We start from the raw sequence: 25,556 nt of genomic DNA on the forward strand, positions 1-25,556 counted from the left end.
GTGGCCTTTAACGTATACTTGGCATGCGCATAAACATAACGCAGGTAGTTACAGAAGATTGGCGAAAGAATAAAGTACTGCAGACAAAGAACAGCACCAGATTTTATTTTGCATGGACCAATAACAAGCTGGGACTGTTACTGAATGTAACACGGGACGTAAAAGCGTCTGTGGCGGCGGGAAAAAAACTCGGAGTTATCGCAAAGTAAATACAGCGACATGCACAGTACAAGTGGAGGCTATAAGTGTTATTTGCACGGTATAAAATATTTTAATAGAAATACCAAAACCAAACTCTGTCAGTAGTTTCTACTTTGCATGACTTAAGAGATCCAATCAGAGATCCAATCAGAGAGCCAAATGTGAGCGTCTGTGTCATTCTTTCTAAAGTCCTCCGTTTTTGCCCGTATGCACTAAAACGCTACCCAGAGTTTTAAAACCAAAAACGGGTTTGGCAGTGTTTTCAAACTTCTCCGTTTTAGGTTTCGTTTTCACCATTTTAGTCTGGACAGTAGATGCAAATGTTGAAAAAGTTCTCAGGCCCAATGTGCCACCCTCACAGACTCTCAGACATTGAGGCGCGTTCCCAGGAAGTCCGTGAGGGCTTATGGACCCTTTTCGTAAGTTTCTGCAGACTTTGACTGAGGGAATAGCCCACAGTTCATAGCGGTATGATGTGAAACACGGGGGTTAGCAGGGGAAGCCCGGAAGCGAGAGAAATATCACGGCAAATCCGCGTTATAAGAGTTTTCTTAACTTAAGATGCTGCATGGAACACATGAAGTCAGAAGAATGCAATCACCTTATTACACACTTAGTTTATTCAACTAGGCCCTTATTTATTTTATATTTACCCTTTAACAGTGTATTGATTAATTACAAATATATTGATTTATACCTCATATTACCTCTCCTCCACTTAAAAATAAGGAAAAACATAAAATAAAAAGTGTGCAACGTGATTCAGCGTCGTCAAGGTAACGTGATAAAGTGGCAAAGTGCTGTCCCGTTCCTGTTTACAGCATTTTGAGCCCTTGCAGCCTCTTAAACTCGTCTGTAAAGTCTGTGAGGGTTCAGGGCTGAGGGGGGACATTGGGATTGGGCCTCAGTTTTAAAATGAAAAAGCAGCAGTGTGTACGGGGACTGAGAGATCTTGATAAGTGGAACTACAGGAAAGCCATTATGCCATTTGATTGACATTTACTTTATACCCAAAGTTTATTACAGCAGTGAGAGCGCTCAAAGTTTCTCTTCCTGCATTGAAAGTCACAGTTTGAAGCTATTAAAATCATTGCAAAGAGTCATTTTCTATCTCACACTGTGAAGGTCACAGAGCTACGTTAGACTCACGTCGCTCTGCGTCTTGGTCAGCTCTTTAGCGAAGACGGTCTCGATGGTTTGGGGCATCTGGGCGTACAGACTGCAGCCGGCTTCCTTCCTCCCCTCCTTCCTGTAAGCTTTCTGCAAAACAAAACATTTGACATTTTACTGTGCAAAATATTAAAAGCACCGATCAAATTATGCCTCAAGTGGTTTCGCTGCCTCACCAATGTGCTAGTTTGAATACAAAGTGTAATACAAAGGCACAAGTACCAGTTTTAAATATTATTATATCAATATCATTTTAATTAGGATTAGAAATACACCAATTTGATCCCGGGGATCGGTATCAGGATTTGGGGTGAAGATTGGATCGATGCGTCTGTAATTAGATCCTTTGGTGTAATTAACCTTACTAAAAGGGATCAAAATGATGGCGACCTCTATCTCACGGCAGACCACATTTCCCATAGCCCCTATTGTTCCTCTCTATCAAATGATTTCCAAATTAGCTGTAGAAGCTGTGAACTGATGGGTGTGTGATGTATTCATACTGGAGAATGAGTTATGAGTTTAATAAGACATAATTAAAAATGCCAGTTTACAGGCTTTAATCACTCGATCGTTCGTCGTGATGTTGATGGACACCGTTGTTCCACTAATTAACACACGACTGAGATGAAGGAGATTCTACTCACAGCTCATCCAAACTGTGGACCATGAAGAAACTTTAAAGATAGGCTTTAAAGATATCTCTGCATCTGAACATTAAAGGGTTTTGTCCTCGTCTCCCTGGCAGCAGGATGTTCTTATATAGTTACCAAAGTAGATTTATGTGTTGGAAGCTTTTGCTACATGTTACTGAGCAAACAGAATCTCATACTTGGTACCCAGAGAAGATGATAGTTTAAATATCAATGATGAAAACATGTTTGCAGACTGTGACTAAAGTTTTGTACCTCGCTGTGCAGCTGAGTTTGCTCCTTGGCATGCTGAGTGTCTTTGGTCTCAGGCAGCAGAGAATACAGACTGTTAACCAGCTCCTTCCTACCCGCCTCCTTGTATTTGCTCTGGGGATAGAAAACAACAACAACATCAGATCAATAACTGCACAGTGAAACAGTGTACAATCCTGCTACAGAAATGAGCAACACAACAAATTTCTTTTGTCTCTTGTAGAGTCTCTTATCTCCATCGTGTTTCAATAGTTTCAGCGCACAAAGGGAGATTTTCCTCACTCTGCTTCAAGTTTACTGTTACTTGCTAATATTTTACTGTTCGCTAGTTTCCATTTTTGTTTTAAAATGAATGAGAACCATTCAGTATCACCTTACTGTGGTGGAGAGGTTTGCGTGCCCCTGGAGGCTGTCTGTTGTCTAGAGCCTAGTGCTCCTGGTAGGGTCTCCCATGGAAACGTGGTTCTAGGTGAGGGGCCAGACTGAGAATGGTTCACACAGACCCTCATGAAAAATCGAGGAAGAGGAGGTGGTCGGGTTTGCCATGGAGCCCGGCCAGACACAGCCTGAAACAGCAACGTGACACCCCATTCTCCATACTTTGGACATCCATAGGAAGATCCACAGGGTTGGGTGCGCTGCCACATGGGTGGCGGTGAAGGTCAGGGGCCTCAATGGACCAGACCCAGGCGGCAGAGCCTGGCTCTGGGGACGTGGAACGTCACCTCTCTGTAAAGGAAGGAGCCGGAACTTATGCGGGAGGTGGAACACTACCAGTTAGATCTGGTGGGGCCAACCTCCACGCACAGTCTCGGTTCTGGAACCGTACTCCTTGATAGGGGATGGACCCTATTTTTCTCTGGAGTTGCCCAGGGTGTGAGGCACCGGGCGGATGTGGGGATACTCACAAGCCCCCAGCTGAGCGCTGCTATGTTGGAGTTTACTCCGGTAAACGAGAGGGTCGCCTCCCTACACCTTCGGGTTGTGAAAACTCTGACTGTTGTTTGTGCATATGCACCAAGCAGCAGTTCAGAGTACTCGGCCTTCTTGATCCCACGGGTCTTGCGGGACCCAACACAAATCGCACGGGAGCAGGTGGTTTTAACTCGTACTCTCTCATTACGTCTCCTTAGTTGTCAGAAGTGAGGTTTACTCACTGCGCAGCCTCGCTGGTTTCCATCACCCGAAGGGCTGCAGCCTCTGCTGTGGCACATGCAAAGCAGCGGGTGTAGGAGAAGTTTGGAGAAGACATGGAGAAGGACTTTTGGTCGGCACCAAAGTGCTTCTGGAGAACTTTCCGCTACCTCCAAGCTGTGTACAGTAAGGATGGGAATCTGTTGACCTCAACTGAGGAGGTAATTGGGAGGAGGAAGGAACACTTTGAGGAACTCCTAAATCCGACTGCCTCTCTAGTAGAGGCAAAGCAGGAGGTTGATGGGGGATTCTCATCAATTTTCCTGGTGGAAGTCACTGAGGTAGTCAAACAACTCCACAGTGGCAAAGCCCCAGGGATTGATGAGATCCGCCCAGAAATGCTAAAAGCTTTGGGTGTGGAGGGGCTGTCTTGGATGACACGTCTCTTTAACATTGCGTGGAAGTCGGGTATAGTGCCCAAGGAGTGGCAGGAGTGTCCAAAAAGGGGGACCAGAGAGTGTGTGCCAACTACAGGGCTATCACACTTCTCAGGCTCCCCGGTAAAGTCTACTCCAAGGTGCTGGAAAGGAGGGTTCGGCCAATAGTCGAACCTCGGATAGAAGAGGAACAATGCGGTTTTTGTACTGGTTGTGGAACAACGGACCAGGTCTTTACTCTCACAAGGATCCTGGAGTGGGCTTGTCCATCCAGTCTACATGTGTTTTGTAGATCTGGAGAAGGCATATGACCGGGTCCCCCGGGAGGTGCTGCGGGAGTTTGGGGTGAGGGTGTCCCTTCTCAGGGCTGTCCAATCGCTGTACATCCAAAGCGAGAGCTGTGTCCGAGTACAAGTAGCAGTAAGTCGGACTCTTTCCAGGTGAGGGTTGGCCTTCGCCAGGGTTGCGCTTTGTCACCAATACTGTTTGTGATATTCATGGACAGGATATCAAGGCATAGTTGTGGTGGGGAGGGGATGCGGTTCGGTGAGCTTGGGATCTTGTCACTGCTTTTTGCGGATGATGTGGTCCTGATGGCATCATCGGTCCGTGACCTTCAGCTCTCACTGGATCGGTTTGCAGCAGTGTGTGAAGTGGTTGGGATGAGGATTAGCACCTCTAAATCTGAGGCCATGGTTCTCAACATGAAACCAGTGGAGTACCAACTCCAGGTAGGGAATGAGTCCTTACCCCAAGTGAAGGAGTTCAAGTACCTCGGGGTCTTGTTCACGAGTGAGGGGAGACTGGAGCAGGTGGTTGGCCGGAGAATCGGAGCAGCGGGGGCGGTATTGCACTCGTTTTACCGCACCGTTGTGACGAAAAGAGAACTGAGCTCTCGATCTATCGGTCAATTGTCATTCCTACCCTCACCTATGGTCATGAAGGTTGGGTCATGACCGAAAGAACGAGATTGTGGGTACAAGCGGCTGAAATGGGTTTCCTCAGGCGAGTGACTTGTGTCTCCCTTAGAGATAGGGTGAGAAGCTCAGCTATCCGCGAGGAGCTCAGAGTAGAGTCGCTGCTCCTTTGCGTCGAAAGGAGCCAGTTTAGGTTGTTTGCTTATTGATGCTTATTTTGGGCATCACGGAGGAACATTTCAGATGATTTCCAAACGGGCAAGCGTAGCAGGGAAGTATAAAGGATGATGATTTAATAGAATATTAACATGTTTGCTGATGGAAAGGAAGGGACAGGAATGGAAAAGAAAAGAAATTAAAAGAGAAGGGAGAGGAAGGGAAGGATAGGAAAGGACAGGAAAAGAAAGAAGAGAAGGAAAGAAAAGGAAAGAGAAGGAAACGAAAAGAAAGGGAAGGTATGGACAAGACAGGAAAGGACAGGAAAGAAAAGGAAAGAAAAGGAAAGAAAAGGGACGGAAAGGACAGGAAAAGGAAGGGACAGACAGGACAGTTAAGGAAAGGGAAGGAAGGGAAAGGAAAGGAAAGAAAAAAGATGGAAAGGGAAGGAAAAGGAAGGGAGGTGTAGGAAATGAAATGAAAGGACAAGAAAGTAGAGGGAAGGAAAAGGAAGGGAAAGAACAGGACTATAAACTTGTTTGCTGATGCCATAAAACTAATTTTGACAAAAATAAACATATAATCTGATCAAATATTTTTGAAATTCAAATGTAAGACTTAAGGCCTGCAGGCACATTGTGAAATATCAGTTAATTAACAGTGACAATTTAAATATTATTTACAGAATCTGGTGAATGGATAAAGTCACCTTGTGGTGATGCATGACTAACAAAGCAACAACTAAGAACCTTAAGCGAAGCACAACCACACACTGTGAGTTATCAACCCAGCGCACAAGCTGTCTTTTTCAGGCAAACAGACTAAAATGTGCACAGTAACACAGAGAGTGAGTGTTTCCTACCTCGCTGTGTGTCTCAGCCATCTCTCTAGCAAACTGAGTCTCCAGGGTTTCAGACAGCAGAGAGTATAACGTGTTGGGCAGATCCTCTTTGTCCTTCTTGTACTTTGTCTAACCAAAATAAATATGCAGATATGAATATATACTTTTTTCAGAGAACATGTTGTCATTTCCACTCCTGAAAACATAAGCGAGTATGAAACAATGTGAAGAAATACACTGCATGCAACGATAACTTAAAGAAACACACACACTGCTCTGGCCTCTAACCTCACTCTGAAGATCAGAGATCTGCTTGGCGAACTCGGTCTCTTTGGTCTCCGGCATGTGGTGGAAAACACTGCTGCTGATCTCCTGTCTGCCTTTCTGCTTGTATTTATTCTGCAACACACACACGCACACACACCAAGATGTATATACAACAAAAACGGGCTGTTTGTCCTGTTATTTAATCTTGATGTTTCTTTTCTTTTAGCCTAAACTAAACAATCATATTAAACCCCAGTCTCCCTCCTACAGGAAACAGTCTGTTAGGATTAAGTATAGAGTTTATGTGTATCAAGGGAACATTTCATGACATCTTGAGCCCAATTTTTCTTTTTATAAGTAACATTCAACCCATCCACTAAGGTATGTAGCAGAGAAAATAAACCAAAGGGTGTGATCATGCCTTGTAAAAAGTCCACCCACCTCACTCTGAAGCTCCATGGCGGCTTTAGCAAACTTCATCTGTTCTGTCTCAGGCAGCAGTGAGTACAGGTTGGTGCTCAGCTCTTTCTTACCTGCTTCCTTGTACTTCATCTGGAGAAGACAGACAGGACAGGACAGGACAGGAAAAGAAAGGAAAGGAAAGGAAAGAAAAGAAAAGGAAAAGACAGAAATGTGAAGGAAAGGAAAGGACAGGAAAGAAAAGTACAGTACAAGTAAGGACAGGGCAGAACAGGACAAGAAAGGAAACGAAAGTACAAGTAAGGAAAGGACAGTACAAGGAAGCAAAGTAAAGGATCAGACAGGACAGGAAAGGAAAGTGAAGGACAGGACAAGTCAAAGTCAGATACTCAGCTGACACCATGCTATGCTGACTGAATTCTGTCTTCACATGTTATAAACAAGCTGTTTGTTGTTCACAGAGAATAAGATAGTGTCTTCATCCAGTCCAGGGATCCCAAGCTGCAGAACATTTGTAGACCAGGGCCCCTGATGATTCAAAAGAAAGTCCTGGACTGTTTTGGAAACTCCCACATTTGAAGGTCCACAAAGAACCAGCAGGCCTGGAGGTGTTCATCTTTTTGTGCTCTATTTACCAATCTGTCCTCTGCATGTAAGTGTTTGTGTACCTGACTCTGCAGCTCAGTAGCCTCTTTAGCATGGAGCGTCTCCAGGGTTTCAGGCAACTGGTGGTACAGACAACTGCTCGCCTCCTTCCTGCTCGCCTCCTTGTACTTGGCCTGAAAGAAAAACATCACCAGTTAGACGCCGTTTCCACCACACACCTCTGCTTTAGCTCGCAGTCAGAAATGTGAGCCAGTGCTGCTGTTTGCGTCTGCACTGAAACCATTTTAGGGAGTATGTTTGGCTTTAGGTGAACAAAAAAAGGTTTGCTGTGTTGTTTTGCTCTGCTCTTCACAGCAATGACCTGTCAATAAAACCCTATGGGTGGACTTTCTTTATTGATTCAGGTGGCTCTCTCCAGACAGACCACTGCTTCATTTATTAATTCATGGTTTTACTAATGGAGGTTCTACAAATTCAGGGACTTCTTTATGCATTTGTGCCTGAGTAACAGGTTATCTGATGTGTTCATATCTTTTCAATACAGAATATATTTGTTTTTATCTTAAAGAGGTGGTATTGTGCTCATTTTCAGGATCAAAATGTTATTTAGGGGTTGTACCAGAAGAGGTTTACATGGTTTAATTTTCACACATTGTTGCAGCTCCTCTTTTCACCCTGTGTGTTGAAGGCTTCGTTTTAGCTATGGAGTGATGCATCTTACCTCTACAGGATCTTTGTTGGGAGTTGCACATGCGCAGTTCCTATTTAAGGACTACTAGCCAATCAGAAGCAGAGAAGGGCGGGTCAGTGAGAAGCCAACACGGCTTTATTTCAGCTGTACATGTTGCCGACCAGCTTGGCAACATGGACTGGAGCAAGAGTTCAGAGTGGTGAGTTATTAATCTGTAACAAAAGATCTTTCATCCATAAAGTTTTAACTGAGCTCTGTCTCTACATCACAGGAACAACTTTATGTCCACTGACTGCCTGGAGGGTAGCTAGTGTTTGGAAGGAGAGGAGAGGTGTGTGCTGCAGCTCGCTGTTTTTCCACCGCTGTTTTTGAGGGCGTGTCGGAGTAGCCGCTTGGCGAGCGTTATATGAGGCGCATTTAGCTTTCATCCCTGTGACGTCACAGACAAACTGGACTACAAACGAGCTGTTTTCAGGCAGTTCAGAGCAGAGTTTTCTGTGGGAGATGGGAACTCCCTTTGGGCTGGACTTCTTTGCAAACCTATTACATGCACAAAAAAGATATACAACTCAATAAAGGAAAAAAAAGCCTAAAAGCATAATACCACCTCTTTAACTTGTATATTTTGATCGTTACGCACCACAACACCAAAGCATTCCTTTATATGTGATAACCTGGCCATAAACCTGTTTCTAAAATAAATATGTTATTAATGTGAAAAGACCCTGACCTTTAACTGTGCTAAATTTGACAGTGATTGTGTTTTCGGTGGTACAGCGTCTCAGTGGTAAGTAGGTCCTGAGCTTGAATCCAGTGAAAAAGATAAAGAAACAGGGGCAGCTCACCTCGCTCTGCAGCTCTGAGACAGTTTTTGCTAACTGAGTCTCAGCAGTTTCTGGTAGCTGAGAGTATAAACTCTGAGAGCGGCTCTTCATCCCGTCCTCCTTGTATTTGCTCTGGACAAAGAGAGGCAGAAGACACTGAAGACGACATCCAACTCATTCTGACATCAGGACTAAAACAGTCTGAGGGATAGGCGGAGTGACATCTGTTAACATCCTCATGTGTACATATTATTACAAGTGTGTGTAAATTATGAATCGTTACTGCAGGATCGGTATTTCAATACTCACAAGCTTTGGTATCAATTATTATTTAATCATAGTATTTCTGTAACATCTGGTCATTGCTTACACACTCAGTACTTTTGCTTTGGTGATAAATGTGCTATTGATTGTGTCATGTGATTCCAATTTAAGAGTAAGGATTTTTTTTTTTCTGAAAATAGCCATTACTTTGAAAAATGTATCGTAAAATGGGAAAACATCTCTGTATCGCCCATCCCCAAACGTGTGTACTTTACTTCGCTCTGCAGGTCGGACATCTTGGCGGCGAGCTGCGTCTCAGCCGTTTGCGGCAGCTGAGCGTACAAACTGGACGACATCGACTTCTTCCCGCTTTGCTTGTATTTGTTCTGAAGGAAACGGCAGCAGGTGGAAAATTAATTCAGACAGACTGTTTTAATTCAGCTTGAAATCACTGTGTGTTTCTTTGATTTGGTCATTTTAAGGAGCAAAAACTAAAATTACACATGATCAGCATCATCCCACAGGGTTTACGTTCAACCAAGTGAAAACTTTATATTGATTCTTTTTTAAGGATTTACTGTTTTTTTATGTTTAACTAGTGTGATTTGTGTTTCGCCTGTTGGTCAAACAAAGTAAGCAATCAGATGAAATACATTTAAACTGACAAGAAGCTCTGAATCACTTTGGTTCAGTCCTAATGGCCACCTCGTGCAGACTAAATTTGAGCCTGCAATTAATGAGCTAAAAGAAAACTAATCTCCTGGTCCAAACCTCAAACCACCACTTTTGATTTGCAGAAGACCAGAGAGAGCATTGTTCATTTCAGGAGACTGCATGAGTAGTTTCTGTTGTATTTCTCCTGAATATTTCAGTTACTTTACATAAAAATTTCCGTTCCTCAGCGAGATAATGCTGACAAAATATTGCTGTACCAGCTACAACAGCATTGAAAATATCCACCACATTTAGCCCAGTGTCTTCAAAGCACAAAATAACTGGCTCATTCATTACTTCTTTGAAGAGTGACGATTGCACTCAGTTTGAGCTTCTCGCTGTCTGAATAATGCACGACAGTGAGTGTGCAGAATGCAAATCTCAAATCTGTCATTGAATTACATCAGGACAATCAGCTGCTTCATGACAGTTGACTGTTCACTGCCGAACAAACTGAGCATGCAGATGAGTGAATAATGGATGGGTGTACCTCGCTCTGCAGCTCAGTAACCTCCTTAACACGCTGCGTCTCCAGAGTCTCAGGCAGCTGGTGGTACAGAGAACTGCTGGCTTCTTTCTTCCCTGCTTCCTTGTACTTGACCTGCAGGAGGAAGAACAGGTCAAATTTCTGTTTGTTTCATGATCACATACATTTTTACGGCTTCTCCTCCTTCACAACAAATATCACATTATGAGAGGCGCCTGCAGCAAATATTTTAATACATGTCCACCTCTCTTTGTTGTGGCTGACTATTGTGGTTTTGCTGGCTTTTATTCAGAACTGTTTAAATTCTCAGCACCACTTGATTTGAAAAGAACTAAAATGAACATTTTTGCCGTTTTGTCTGCAGATGTCAGATTCACTTAAAAACCAAAAGGCAGGAGCTACAGGTGAAGAGGCACCAGAGGAAAACACATTAAACACAGATAACATAATAGAGCTTTTCAGAAGAGAGTAAATCCACTCTGAATGTGTTTCAGCAGCACAGGAGGAGGAGGAGGAGAGAGGTATCCAGCAGCTCTGAAACGGTTTCTGATAACGAGACCAGAATAGACAACAGTGGTCAGTTTATCTACAACGTGTTAACATGCTGGAGCGCCTGAGACGGAGCACACACACCTCATTTTGTCTCTTAGGACTGACGCCCACACATTCCCTGAAGACTTTCCCTAACATATGAAAGGTGGTTTTCTGTTAGTGAACACATCTCATGATAAAAACCAACAATGTCTTATTATCAGTACTTTCTGTCTTCCCTACCTGTCCGTGGTCTGTTGGCCGTCCGAAGCACACTGCTTCCTACTAAAAATGCATATCTTTAACACCTCACAATTATAAAGTTTCATGTTCAAAAAGACTGCATTTGCTGGGGACTATTTCCGGCGGCGGATGAATCCACATGTGGTGCTCCAGTGAGTGTTTGGGACAGCAGGACAGTGCATGTGATCACATCACTCCTTTTTAAACTTCATTACACTGGCTCCGAGTATGTTTGATAAGATATTTTAAAATGTTACTGATTACTTTTAAGGCTCTTCATAGCCTTTACCCCGGCTATATCTCTGATCTTTTTAGTACCGTATGCACCGGCACGTACCTTGAGATCCTTGGACAGAGGTCTGTTGTCTGGCCTGACTTAAAACTAAAGGGAACAGAGCGTTTGCAGTCATGGCCCCGAGGCTCTGAAACAGCCTGCCCGAGGAAATCTTATCTATAAATCTTATTTTCCCCACTTGTAAAAGCACTTTTTTAAAACTGCTCTATAAACAAAGATAATTATTATTATTTATATATGTGGGTCTGAGTCAGAATAAACTACAGAGTGTGTGTTCATGGTGATAAAGGAACATGTCAGCCGGTGCAGCATTGAGGCTCACTGATGTTTTAATAGTGTCTGGACAACAATGGAGGAAGAGGAGACATCAGGCTGTGAGACATATTCAGGACTTGTGAGGAGATACATTCATTGTTGGTCTGAGTCTACATATGAGGTTTACTGCCAAAAAAAAAAAAAAGAATATTAGCAGTGTTATGAATTACTGGTTTCCTCTGTAAAGAGCAGCTTAAGTCCCCACAATCTGACAGCGTGAACAGATTTATGGTGTCACAACATGATGAGTTTCCCACCTCGCTGTGTGTCTCAGCCATCTCTTTGACAAACTGAGTCTCCAGAGTTTCAGGCAGCAGAGAGTATAACGTGTCGGGCAGATCCTCTTTGTCCTTCTTGTACTTTGCCTTGAAAGAAAATGAAATAAAAGTTGATGAAAAATTCTGTGACATCTTCCACTTTTTGAACCAGAGTCATGGTGTGAAATTCACCCAGCTGTTTAGATTATGTTCAGAGTATTTCATAAAAGGTTTACTATATTATAACCTAACTAGGAAAAGGACCTTGATCTAAAACAATATATTGTACTGTGGAAATTTAGTGAAATCAAAATAGTCAAAAAAAGGTTCTTCAAATTAAATTTCTGTATAAAATACTGAGAAAAGGCTTCTGATGGACCTATCCACCTGCAGACCACCTGTATGAGGCGTTCAGGGTCCTCACCTCGCTCTGTATCTCTGACATATGCTTGGCAAACTGGGTCTCTGCCGTCTCAGGGAGGAGCGAGTACAAGTTCGTTCTGACGTCCTTCTTCCCCCCTTCTTTATACTTCACCTGAGAAAGAGCACACAGAGCTTACTCTACCGTACAGATACCCTGCGGTGATGCCTTTGTGTCGGGGTGTTCCTCACCTCGCTGTAAATGTCTCTCAGCTCTTTAGCCAGCTGTGTCTCTGTGGTTTCAGGCAGCTGGTGATACAGAGAACCGCTCGCCTCCTTCCTGCCGTCCTGCTTGTATTTCACCTGCATAAAGACGGCCGGACAGAGCGAAAACACACAGAAGTAAGCTTTTTCACGAGGTTTCAAATTTAAATTTCCCACTCTAAAATAAACAAATCAATTTTATATTTAAAAAAAATTTATTGTTTCTTCTGCTTTTCTAGAGAAAGCTGAAGATTAACAATTCCCAAATTATGCAGTTTATGCAGCTCACTGGACACAGCAACACTTTCTTATTAATTGTCGACTCCCATTAGCTCATGGCCAAAGGTCCAGTGGAAAGCCTGGACCTGAACACACCATGCTGTCTCTGTACACACCTGACTCTGCAGCTGTGAAACCTCTTTAGCGTGCAGAGTGTCCAGAGTCTCAGGCAGCTTCGAGTACAGAGAGCTGGACGCGTCTTTCTTCCCTGCTTCTTTATATTTGGTCTGAAAAGAACAAAGGAAACATGGCTGCAGTTAAAAAGCCACATTTTACTCTGACGTTTGGTTTTAGGGGAGAGAGTGAAACACTTCTTTTAAACTTTGGTTGTATCAGATTGTTTTGGTCTAAAATAAATCATCAGCAAACTAATAAGGACAGAAGTTCTCCAACCTTCTTACAGGAAATCATTGAGTCCTTCAGATTCAGCACATTGCTTTAACTTTAATCATAATAGCACGCTGTAGTTAAATGTAATTAAATGAACTACTCTCTTGCCGTACCTCACTCTGCATTTCAGATACAGCTTTGGCAAACTGGATTTCGTTGGTCTCTGGGAGCTGGGAGTAAACACTGATGGTTTGGCTCTTCTTCCCACTCTCCTTATACTTGTTCTGGAGATGAGAAGACAACAGGACATATTCAGAGGGACATTTTATCAAGCCCTTGTTTGCAGTAGATGCATGTCTTCTTCAAACTCTACGTGTATTTTTACACGCTTAAATACTCGCTTGTTTTTGCAGCTACAAAAGTGCAAGTCAAGATGATTGGATTCAGAATCGGCTCGCCATCTACAGAAAACGCAACAAACGCCAAATTCTTTCTTTTCAGTTTCATTCTCAAAGTTTTCAAAGGTCAGTGTGAGTCTGTGTGTGCTGTACCTCACCCTGTATTTACTTACTAGTAAATACAGGGTGAGTACTGCACTTAAGTACAGTTTTGAGATACTTGCATTTTAAGTTAAGTATTTCCAATTATTGCTACAATATTGTACTTTTTACTCCACCACAAGTATTTGATAGCTTATATATACTGGTATTTTTGCAGATCAACTAATAAATGAGCTCCCCAGCAGTTTATAAAGCAGTTTAAATTAGCTCATTAATGGATCACTGATTATAAACCTCTTATATATTATATATTACTCTGCAACGGGCCATTCTGCATGATGAGTACTTTACTTCTAATTTACATTCATTGTTAAGCCCATACTTATGTACATTTATTTAAATTAAGAGTTTGAATGCAGGACCTTTACATTTAGTATTTCCACACTGTGTATTGAGCAAAACATCTCCAGAGTCCAGATTCATCATCAAACTGAACAAGCTCAAAATGTGTTTTTCTCACGTGTGAACTATAAAAAGAGTTGTGCTTGTCTCTGATGTTTAGCTTAGAGAGTGTTTTCTGTTCTCTCCATCACGCAGGCCAATCAAACTAGATACGTAGATATATGTTTCATAAGAAACACTGTGTGTGTGTGTGCCATACCTCACTCTGTATCTCAGTCATCTCTCGAGCGAAGTGGGTCTCTGAGGTTTCAGGGAGCTGAGAGTACAGAGACGACGTCATCTCCTTCCTCCCTTCATCTTTGTACTTTTTCTGTCGGAAACAAAGAGAACATAAAAAACCTCTGATTAATCTCCAGTAAAAACCGGATGCAGTTTTACACAAGCATCTATTTCATAACCGCTTTATGATTTAAAGGGCCACTTTCACATTCACCCCTACTGATGTCTCGCCATGGTTTTTGTTTTATTTGTCCAGGTGTTGTGATCTGATCTGTCGCTAAGATTTCTGCCTCCAACACAATTCAAGGAGGAGAATGGTTCGTTTGTGAAAAGTTATACTTCAACACCAACATATCCTCATATTAAGTCAAAATATAATTTAATTTAATCAGTTTAATTCAGCAGGGTCAGTACACGTTAATAAAACATTGAAGTAAATGCGACAGAGTTAGATAAAAGACTATTTTTTCTCTGTAGTCCCTGGGCAGTTGTTACATATTCAGCCTATGAATCATATATAACTTATGTTGTGGGGGTAACGGGCTTTAAATGTATATTACAGGCTGCCCAAAACTCCCAGCATATTGGCAAAATATGAAAATAAGAGAAGAGTTGGTGTTGGTGTTGGATTTTAATGTGACTTTTATTATCTGTATCCTACATACCAGACAATAATTATAAGTTCAAAATAAGTTATTAATTAAACAAATGCTGAAGCCAAAACAAAGGATGAAGCTGTTGTTTTTTCTCACAGCAAATCTTCAATTGGAAACAGAAATATTTAAGTAGAGTGAAAACATGTTGGTTTATTTATTTCTACTTGTCAACAAGATCGTCTCCGTTGTGTTTGGGAGTTGTTCTGTTGCTGTTGAACTGATGCAATAAAATAAAGCTCAGAACCTGAACAAATAAAACTATCTGCATGTCCTGGCATCACTAGAGGTAAGTGAGATAATATGCAGAGCGACTTCCTTAGTTTAAAGTCAGAGCACTAGAATTTGACTGAAGGGAGAAAGAGACAGATAAAGGGAAGAGAGAGAGAGACACTCACTTCACTCTGCAGCTCAGTCACTTCTTTGGCGTGCTTGGTCTCCAGAGTTTCGGCCAGTTTGGAGTAAAGAGACGACGCCGTCTGCTGCTTCCCAGCCTGCTTGTATTTCACCTGACACACACACACACACACACACACACACACACACACACACACACACACACACACTAAATGACCACTGTGTGCTCTGAAGTACCAAACCCACCACCGTCCTTCTTGAATCTTTCACTACCAACAACTAAAAATGTACAAACAACTTCCTTCTTTTGACCATCGTTATCAGCTCTGGATCCTATTGGTAGCTGATATAGCAACCATTCTGTGACATCATCCAATTTATCAGCTGTAGACCAATAGGATTCAGACCCTATTTGACCCTACATGTATGATGTTATTTTTGACTTCTTGTGAACTCTGTGACCTTCCTCTGTGAAAGGTGCTACACCAAATAAGCTTACCCTACCTACACAGCACACGTTTATATTTGGGATAAATGAAAGACATTGTTAGTGGTGAGACCGCTGGAGTCAGTTTCTTTGTTTTCTAGTTTGTGTTTCTACTTGTGTGCTGCTCCTGTTTATTAGCTGAAAAATAAAAGAGGTCCAGAGTCTACAGCAGAGCTAAATCCAGACCTCCTCATCTCAGAGCTGTCCGCCTCTGCACCTCCATCCATTTCAACAGCGACACGTTTTCACACACAGTCACATGTGGCAGAAATATACAGCGACTCTGCCTGCTGCTGTGACAGGATCAGAACGGGGTCTTTGTTCCACTACTGATAACATCCTTATAAACCTGCTGAAGTGATTCAGTTCTTCAGTATTTAATGTGCTACTTCACCTCTCGGTGTGGCTCACTAGACTCAGAGTCACATTAGAAACTTGTTTGATGGACACAGCAGCAGAAAGAGCACAACCAAAAAATGTAGCGGATGAGGATTATAATGCAGCAGGGCCTCTCATATGGTTTAATTTAATTACCGACTGATGGCTGAATTTCATCTAAACAATCCTTGAAAGATAATTAAAAAAATATATAAGTATAACAAGACTTCAAGACAGTAGAGTAGAAATGTACAATCCACTGTTTTCATACCTTGATGTTTGTTCGGTTGCTCATTTTCTTTCGTAAAATATTTTTATTAAATTCTTAAATCTTATTAAACATATAGTTTAACACACATAAAACATAATGTCCATGGAAATCAAAATTTTGGCTAAAAAACAATAAAATAAAGCAAAATATAGCTGCGGTCAATAAATGTACTGGCTGCCACACTAATGGCTGCAACGACTCGCTACTGTACTGTCATCCTGGTTCTCACCTCGATGTTTGTTTGCTCCTTTTCTTTTGTAATTTCTTTTTTATTAAATCCTTGTAAGTAATTAATAAAATAATAGTTTAACAGACATAAAACATGTCCATGGAAATCAAACATTGGTCCAATTATTTCCATTTGGTGCTGAGCCTACTGGTAATTTGGTCAATGGAAACTCTGAATAAATATGTCTGTCAATGAGAATTAACTATGAGTACACCGAGTTCTCACCTCGCTGTGTGTCTCAGCCATCTCTTTGACAAACTGAGTCTCCAGAGTTTCAGGCAGCAGAGAGTATAACGTGTCGGGCAGATCCTCTTTGTCCTTCTTGTACTTTGCCTTGAAATAACAAAACAAATAAAGAAACGTTGATGAAAACATTTTACGTCCTTCACTTACTTCTTTTGAACCAGAGTCATGGTGTGAAATTCACCCAGCTGTGTGTGTATTTAGATTATGTTTCATAAAAAGTGAACAAATATTAATATCTAACAAGGAGAATGACTTTGATCTAAAAAGCTCTTTATTCATTTGTTCAAAAATCTGAGACTTGAAATTGATTTCAACATTCAACAATTTAAGAGGGTGAGTTCCTTTGTTGGTGTAATTGCAGTTTTTATGATTAATTGTGAACTCTCAACTATAATTTCTGGCTTTAATAATTAGAAAAACACACACTTCTGATGGACCTATCCACCTGCAGACCACCTGTATGAGGCGTTCAGGGTCCTCACCTCGCTCTGTATCTCTGACATATGCTTGGCAAACTGGGTCTCTGCCGTCTCAGGGAGGAGCGAGTACAAGTTCGTTCTGACGTCCTTCTTCCCCCCTTCTTTATACTTCACCTGAGAAAGAGCACACAGAGCTTACTCTACCGTACAGATACCCTGCGGTGATGCCTTTGTGTCGGGGTGTTCCTCACCTCGCTGTAAATGTCTCTCAGCTCTTTAGCCAGCTGTGTCTCTGTGGTTTCAGGCAGCTGGTGATACAGAGAACCGCTCGCCTCCTTCCTGCCATCCTGCTTGTATTTCACCTACATAAAGATGGCCGGACAGAGCGAAAACACACAGAAGTAAGCTTTTTCACGAGGTTTCAAATTTAAATTTCCCACTCTAAAATAAACAAATCAGGATTTAATGGTTTAAAAGAAATCATTATTGTTTCTATCTGCTTTTCTAGAGAAAGCTGAAGATTAACAATTCCCCAAATTATGCAGTTTATGCAGCTCACTGGACAGAGCAACACTTTCTTATTAATTGTCGACTCCCATTAGCTCATGGCCAAAGGTCCAGTGGAAAGCCTGGACCTGAACACACCATGCTGTCTCTGTACACACCTGACTCTGCAGCTGTGAAACCTCTTTAGCGTGCAGAGTGTCCAGAGTCTCAGGCAGCTTCGAGTACAGAGAGCTGGACGCGTCTTTCTTCCCTGCTTCTTTATATTTGGTCTGAAAAGAACAAAGGAAACATGGCTGCAGTTAAAAAGCCACATTTTACTCTGACGTTTGGTTTTAGGGGAGAGAGTGAAACACTTCTTTTAAACTTTGGTTGCATCAGATTGTTTTGTTCTAAAAACAGAAATTAAAGATTAAAGAAGAAGAATCATCAGCAAACTAATAAGGACAGAAGTTCTCCAACCTTCTTACAGGAAATCATTGAGTCCTTCAGAGTCATTGTGTGATCATAATAACATGCTGTAGTTAAATGTAATTAAATGAACTACTCTCTTGCCGTACCTCACTCTGCATTTCAGATACAGCTTTGGCAAACTGGATTTCGTTGGTCTCTGGGAGCTGGGAGTAAACACTGATGGTTTGGCTCTTCTTCCCACTCTCCTTATACTTGTTCTGGTGATGAGAAACAGAAGCAGAAATTTCAGCTGATTTAAAGAACATCAGGAGATAGGTCAGTATGATTGTGTGTGCCGTACCTCACTCTGTATCTCAGTCATCTCTCGAGCGAAGTGGGTCTCTGAGGTTTCAGGGAGCTGAGAGTACAGAGACGACGTCATCTCCTTCCTCCCTTCATCTTTGTACTTTTTCTTTTGGAAACACAGAGACAACGCAAACGAAAAAAAACTCTGAATGTGATTCATCTCCAGTAAAATCTGTCTCAGTTTTACACAACCAACCCGTTCATGATATGATCTAAGATTTCTGCCTCCAATACAATGAAGTGAATGGAATTTAGTTTGTGAAAAATTGTACTTCATCAGTGACATTTACATTACATTTACATTTTTTAAACTTCTGTCTACCAAAGAGGTGCTTTCGATAAAAAACTATCTCCTCATATTAAAGGTTGTGTGTATTTCCACTGCACAGTACCAGCTTGGCTCGGCTCGGCTTTGTTTGGTTTTCCATTGGGGAAAAGTTGTACCTGCACCTGTTTCCAGGTACTTTGTTTTCGTATCACCTCCGTCGAGGTTCCAAGCGAGCTGAGGCAATACTAAAATGTGACGTGAAAACACAGCAGACTGCTGATTGGTCAGAGAGAATCGTCACTATTCACTGCGTCATCATTGCGGGCGCCTGACAGAGTTGAAATCTCTGCCTTTCCTGTCATGGTGCTCTGCAGTGAATCTGAATCGAACACTTTTAATTCTCTGTATCCTACATACCAGACAATAATTTAATAATAAAAAGAATTTTGGTTTTTATAGCAACACGAACGCTCACAGTTCTCCTGGCTGAAACAAAAAAACCCAGATGAAGTTGTTGTTTTCACGACAAAGCTTCTATTGGATAGAGAAATATTAATGCAGAGTAAAAATGTGTTGTATTATTTATTTCTACTTTTCGACAAGATCATCTCCGTTGTGTTTTGGAGTTGTTCTGTTGTTGTTGAACTGATGCAATAAAGAAAAGTTTTTAAAAATTCCAGTTAGAGGCAGAAATCTCAGAACCTGAAGAGAACCAAAACTATCTGCATATTGTGGCACCCCTAGAGGCAAGCGAGAAATCACGCTCTGTGAAGGTTCAGCAACCAAATAGTGAGTGTAAGTTTTGTTTTCTTGCAAAGAGCGGAAGAACAGATGTATAGACTTGCTTTACTTAGTTTAAACAGCTTTTATTTATCTGAATTTGACTGAAGGGAGAAAGAGACAGATAAAGGGAAGAGAGAAACACTCACTTCACTCTGCAGCTCAGTCACTTCTTTGGCGTGTTTGGTCTCCATAGTTTCGGGCAGTTTGGAGAACAGAGACGACGCCTTCTGCTGCTTCCCAGCCTGCTTGTATTTCACCTGACACACACACACACACACTTTTAAAGAAACCTGGTTTAGATCCCTCCCTCCCACAAAATTTTAGACCAATTTCAAAACTGCCTTTTATTGCAAAGATTCTAGAAAGAATTGTGTCCAAACAGCTGCTCACTGTACTGGAAAATAACAAATTATTTGAAAAGTTTCAGTCTGGTTTCAGGAAGTACCAAAGCACTGAGACTGCCCTGCTTAAAGTCACCAATGACCTTTTAATGTCTGCTGATGAAGGAATGTGCTCAGTCCTGGTATTCCTGGACCTTAGCGCTGCTTTTGACACCATTGATCACAACATCATGTTAGACAGACTGAGGCACTGGGTGGGGATCTCTAGTACTGCCCTAGAATGGTTTTCATCCTACCTGTCAAATAGGAAGTTTTGCGTGTCTGTAAACAACTATGTCTCCTCATTCTGTCCAGTTAAATATGGTGTGCCTCAGGGGTCGGTCTTAGGACCCATTTTGTTTTCCTTGTATCTGCTTCCCCTTGGACATATTATCCATAAACATGGCATTTCTTTTCATATTTATGCTGATGACACACAAATATACTTGCCCGTCAGATCCACAGACCCTGGAATGGAATTTCACCTGTTTAACCCAAAAATCTATTGATCGACTCCAGACTGTCCAGAACTCAGCTGCCAGGCTTTTAACCAGAACAAAGAAATATGACCACATTACTACTATTTTAGCTTCATTACACTGGCTCCCAGTATGTTTTAGAATTGACTTTAAAATTCTATTGATCACTTTTAAAGCTCTTCATGGCCTCTCGCCTTGTTATATTTCTGACCTTTTAGTCCCATACGCACCAGCACGTACCTTGAGATCCTCGGGCAGAGGTCTGTTGTCTGTTCCAGAGTCTCGACTGAAAACTAAAGGGGACAGAGCGTTTGCTGTCAGGGCCCCGAGGCTCTGGAACAGCCTGCCCGAGGAAATCAGGTCGGCTGAGTCAGTGAACTCTTTTAAGTCCCTTCTTAAAACATACTTTTATAGGAGAGCTTTTCCCGATCTTATTTGACTTTATTTTATCCCTTTTATTTTATTGTATTTTACTAATTTTATATTTATCTTAAACGTGTATTTTAGTCTTTTCAATGTTTTCTTGCTTTTATCTTGTATTGTTTTTGTATTGTTGTTTTTTGGGTATTATTGTCTTTACACTTGTTAAAGCACTTTGTAACTTGTTTTTGAAAAGAAAGATTATAAATTTTATTATTATTATTATTATTACTACATGTATGGTGTTATTTTAGACTTCTTGTGAACTTTGTGACCTTGCTCTCAAATGAAAGACATCGTTAGTTTAGTGGTGAGACTGCTGGATTCATCTTCTTTGTTTTGTAGTTTGTGTTTCTACTCTTGTGCTGCTCGTGTTTATTAGCTGAAAAATAAAAGAGGTCCAGAGTCTACAGCAGAGCTAAATCCAGACCTCCATCTCAGAGCTGTCCGCCTCTGCACCTCCATCCATTTCAACAGCGACACATGTTTTCACACAGCAACTCTACTGACAACCTAAAAATCCTACAAAACCTGCTGTAGTGATTCAGTTTAATTTAGTCTTTTGTTTTTAATTCTCTGCACGACTTCACCTCTTGGTGTGACTACACTGAGGGTCACATTAGAAACTTCTGTATATAGACACTGCAGGAGAAAGAGCACAACCATAAAATGTGGTTCAGCTGAAGTTAGATGAGGTTTATATGCAGCAGGGCCCCTCAAATGGTTTAATTACTTTACCAACTGATGCCTGAATTTCATCTAAACGAAGCTGTCTCCCTCAAAGATAAGTATAATAATATATAATAGTATAACAAGACTTCAAGACAGTAGAGTAGAAAATGTTTAATCCACTGTGTTTTCAGACCTTGATGTCTGTTTGGTTGCTCATTTTCAAAGTCTTAAATATTATTAAATATATATTAATTATATTAAATAATATATAAACATATGTCAATTGAAATAAAATGTTGGCCAAAAACAAAAACAATAAAAAGTTTTTGAAACTGTAGCAAAACATAGCTGCGGTCAAGAAATGTACTGGCCACCTCACTAATGGCTGCAACGAGTAGCTACTGTACTGTACAGTCATCCTGGTTCTCACGCCCCGATGTTTGTTTGTTTCACCGTGATTGACCATCTTCATTCAAGACAAAGAAGTGTGGCCCAAAGGACAGTAACATTATATCCTGAGCTCAATACAGATTCGATGAGGGACTCAATAAGATAGGGGGGATTTTCTTGATCAGCGTTCATGAGTACACCGAGTTCTCACCTCGCTGTGTGTCTCAGCCATCTCTTTGACAAACTGAGTCTCCAGAGTTTCAGGCAGCAGAGAGTATAAAGTGTCGGGCAGATCCTCTTTGTCCTTCTTGTACTTTGCCTTGAGAGGAGAAAAAAAAAAGAACAAAAAATGTAAACATTTAACATTTAAAATATTTAACTTAAAGGAAAGGATTTCAGCGTTTCGGGAGCTTCACCTCGCTCTGGATCTCTGACATCTGTTTGGCGAAAAGCATCTCTGCTGTCTCAGGGAGGAGGTGGTAGAGTGACGAGGACGCTGCTTTCTTGCAGCCCTCCCTGTATTTCACCTGCATCACAAAACAAAGCCATGACACCGGTCTGCATACAGAACACACTCAGCAGGCCCAAAGTTTTCAAGATGATCTTTCTCTGTATCTTACATACAGGACAGTAATTCAAGTTATTTATTAAGGATTTAGCTTTTTCTAGCAAAACAAACGCTCCCAGTCTGTGATGCCTAAACAAAGGATGAAGTTGTTTTTTCACTGCAAAGCTTCAATTACAAACAAACAAATATTTATTTATTAAAGAGGTGGTATTATGCTCATTTTCAGGTTCATAATCTTATTTAGGGGTTGTACCAGAACAGGTTTACATGGTTTAATTATCAAAAAACACCATATTTTGTGTCACACTGCACGTTGCTGCAGCTCCTCTTTTCACCCTGTGTGTTGTACGCTCTGCTCTTGAGCTACAGAGTGATGCATCTTACTTGTACAAAACCTTTGTTGGGAGTTGCACATGCGCAGTTCCCAGGTAAGGACTACTAGCCAATCAGAAGCAGAGAAGGGCGGGTCAGCGAGAAGCCACAGCTTCGGTTCAGCTGTACATGTTGCCGACCAGCTTGGCAACATGGACTGGAGCAAGAGTTTCAGAGCAGTGAGTTATTAATCTGTAACAAAAGTATCTTTCATCCATAAAGTTTTAACTGAGCTCTGTCTCTACATCACAGGAACAACTTTATCCTGTGACGTGACAGGGATGAAAGGAAAGCAGCTGGACTACAAATGAGCTGTTTTCAGGCAGTTCAGAGCAGAGTTTTCTGTGGGAGATGGGAACTCCCTTTGGGCTTTTTCACTTTGCAAACCTATTACATGCACAAAAAAGGTATATAACTCAATAAAGGAGAAGGAAAAAGCCAAAAAGCAGAATACCACCTCTTTAAATTAAATTATTATTTATAAAAGATGTATTTCAACATGAGATCAGCTGTGTTAATGTGCAAGACTGAATGAAAAGTGATGGGTTTTGTTCTCGACGGCAATTTTGCATCCTAAAGATGTCTCACTTCAATTCATGAGCTTTGGACAAATTTAGATTTTTTTTATTTCTAGATAGGGTTTTTTGAAATGAATTTCAGCGTGATAAAAGTTGTTAAAGGAACTGCAGCTTCACACACAGCAGAATTTATTCGTACCAACGTAAGTTACATCTTATTTTTTGGGCATCCTTCTTGTCCTGATATGTAGGCTGTAGTCCGGGAGAAACAGGGAAAACTGAAAAAGCTTTGCATCATGGTCCACATACATGAGCATTATGTATTTAAAGGGTCTGAAAACTAATTTTGTCCACCAACTTCTAACTAGAAATAACAGAACTTACACTGACGCAGTTTTTGTTTCTTCACAAGACAGATTTCTGTGTTTTTGTCTGTGCCCTGAATCAAAATGCATCACGTTACACTTGATTGGTTGTTTAGTCACAGTCAAATATGATACGACCACACTTGGACAGTCTTGGCGATTGTGAGCTTTTATTGTTAGACCCTAATAATAATCCTGATGGATGATCACTTCGCTTGTTAATTTAGGAATATTTAAAATTATGGAGAAATTCTTGATAGCTGAAACCAAGTTTGCACTGGCGTTAATGCTATGAACAAGGCTTGTATTATTACCACAGGCTTTAAATCCATCAACTATTTTCCTGTGAGAGTGCTTCGCTATGATTCTGGACTGATTCTCAAATAGTTTTTAATACTTTTAAACCTCCGCCGACCACCAGCACTCGGCTCACGAGGGACTGATTAGTGCCGCTGTGTTTAATGAACGGGCAGCTGCTGAAGTAAAGAGTTTGTCACCTGGCTCTGGAGCTCCGTCACCTCCTTGGCCAACTCCGTCTGGAGGGTTTGAGGAAGGCTGGAAAACAGACTGGACTCCTTCTGCACGTCGTCTTTGTACTTCACCTGCAGGGACGACACAGTTTGTTTGAGGGTCAGGAAATGTTTGATGTGTGTCCTGAACAGTATCTTTAGTTTTTGAACACACTGTAAGTTACCTTTCTTTTCTTTTTGACTTTTCTTTCACTGTTTCTAGCCTCATCTTTTCCCTAATTTTTCTGACAATATTATCTTTGTAAAAGGATATGAAAAACTAGAAGAAGATCTTCGGTTTAAGCTTAATGTTTAGTGAAGGACATGGATGTGTGTGATGCAGTACCTGGCTCTGAATCTGTGAGGCCTGCTTGGCGTGTTGGGTGTCCAGAGTTTCTGCCATCACAGAGTACAGACAGCTGCCGGCCTGCCGCCTCCCTGACTTCTTGTACGTTCTCTGAAAAAAGAAAATATGTATTTATAAATGTCTGAAGATTTTCAGTCATCCAGGTCATAGTTAACTAAAGAAAGTCAGGGGTAACTGGAATCGGTTGAAGATACTTGAAGATGTTCGACCTTAATTCCGAAGGGGATTCTTCACTTCTGACTGACTGGTAGGGAATCCCAGCGGTTTAACCTCTGTGGGGTCGTTATTAAGGTGGTGGATACCGCTTGGGTCTTTAGTGGTCGCTGGAGTCACTCGAACCCACAGAGGTTAAATGGCTCTGATTCCCTGCCAGTCAGTCAGAAGTGAAAAAGCCCCTTGCAAGAGAGGCGATACGTCATACAGTATCTTCAACCAAGTCCAGTTGCCCTTGATTTTAACCATCCTTGGATAACACTGACAGACATTTATACATCTCTTTTTGGTTTGAGTTAGCAGCAAAAAAGATGTGCGTGTGTTTTTATGAAAAGTGACGCAATGGGACGAGTCTCTATAACACTGCTGATTAATTCATCCTGTTTGTTTAGATTAAATTCTAGTGTCAGTAAAGTTCATGAAAACCTTATTATGACAATGAAAACAAAACTTTACATCTAAAGTCTCCTAATCCAGGGGTTCCCAGGCTGGGATTGGGTCACGAAATGGAAGTAGTGGGTCCTGACAGGATTGCCCAGGTAAAGTTCAGTCGATGTTCCTAAATTTTCTCTAATCTTTGCTTCTCCTTTGTGGAATACTTTGTAGTTTTACCGCTCTAGGGATTGGAAAATCATCCAAAAAAAACCCAACTATGAAGAGAAAAGTCTTTAACTGAACCGCCCACGATTTATAGGCCCAATTTACACATTTCAAGTGTCTGAAATCTGGATGAAATCCAGATGAAATTTATGACACTTGGTCTCATTTATACATCTCAGACCACAAATCCTATTGCAAGCAGTCTTTTTTATCCCAGTCATGCTGCTCTCTCAGTACAGATTAATGAACTGATCAGGGAT

General features: G+C 41.4%; 2 protein-coding genes across 15 annotated transcripts in view; both read right to left on the reverse strand.

The window, feature by feature from the left end:
• LOC119913373 (LIM zinc-binding domain-containing Nebulette-like) overlaps nt 1–25,556 on the reverse strand; it is a 114,915-nt gene that overhangs the window by 19,788 nt on the left and 69,571 nt on the right. The window lies entirely within an intron of this gene.
• LOC119913293 (nebulin-like) overlaps nt 1–25,556 on the reverse strand; it is a 71,408-nt gene that overhangs the window by 13,297 nt on the left and 32,555 nt on the right. For 11 of the 13 annotated variants that reach the window (XM_038732710.1, XM_038732702.1, XM_038732758.1 and 8 more), the window contains 27 exons: nt 24,463–24,573; nt 24,105–24,209; nt 22,201–22,311; nt 21,996–22,103; nt 19,590–19,700; nt 18,388–18,498; nt 18,194–18,304; nt 17,795–17,905; nt 17,381–17,491; nt 17,193–17,303; nt 16,690–16,797; nt 15,141–15,251; nt 14,070–14,180; nt 13,082–13,192; nt 12,695–12,805; nt 12,288–12,398; nt 12,100–12,210; nt 11,676–11,783; nt 10,038–10,148; nt 9,109–9,219; nt 8,591–8,701; nt 7,117–7,227; nt 6,470–6,580; nt 6,050–6,160; nt 5,783–5,890; nt 2,280–2,390; nt 1,351–1,461 (listed from right to left, as the gene is read on the reverse strand). In XM_038732710.1, coding sequence (XP_038588638.1) covers nt 1,351–1,461; nt 2,280–2,390; nt 5,783–5,890; nt 6,050–6,160; nt 6,470–6,580; nt 7,117–7,227; nt 8,591–8,701; nt 9,109–9,219; nt 10,038–10,148; nt 11,676–11,783; nt 12,100–12,210; nt 12,288–12,398; nt 12,695–12,805; nt 13,082–13,192; nt 14,070–14,180; nt 15,141–15,251; nt 16,690–16,797; nt 17,193–17,303; nt 17,381–17,491; nt 17,795–17,905; nt 18,194–18,304; nt 18,388–18,498; nt 19,590–19,700; nt 21,996–22,103; nt 22,201–22,311; nt 24,105–24,209; nt 24,463–24,573 — 2,979 coding nt within the window. The remainder of the gene's footprint in view (nt 1–1,350; nt 1,462–2,279; nt 2,391–5,782; nt 5,891–6,049; nt 6,161–6,469; nt 6,581–7,116; nt 7,228–8,590; nt 8,702–9,108; nt 9,220–10,037; nt 10,149–11,675; nt 11,784–12,099; nt 12,211–12,287; nt 12,399–12,694; nt 12,806–13,081; nt 13,193–14,069; nt 14,181–15,140; nt 15,252–16,689; nt 16,798–17,192; nt 17,304–17,380; nt 17,492–17,794; nt 17,906–18,193; nt 18,305–18,387; nt 18,499–19,589; nt 19,701–21,995; nt 22,104–22,200; nt 22,312–24,104; nt 24,210–24,462; nt 24,574–25,556) is intronic. The other 2 variants (XM_038732729.1, XM_038732765.1) reach the window with 2 other exon arrangements.

Source organism: Micropterus salmoides, unplaced genomic scaffold, assembly GCF_014851395.1.
Source record: "Micropterus salmoides isolate LMB-PRFRI ecotype aquatic unplaced genomic scaffold, ASM1485139v1 Ms_hic_scaffold_1, whole genome shotgun sequence".
Taxonomy (NCBI): Eukaryota; Metazoa; Chordata; class Actinopteri; order Centrarchiformes; family Centrarchidae; genus Micropterus; species Micropterus salmoides.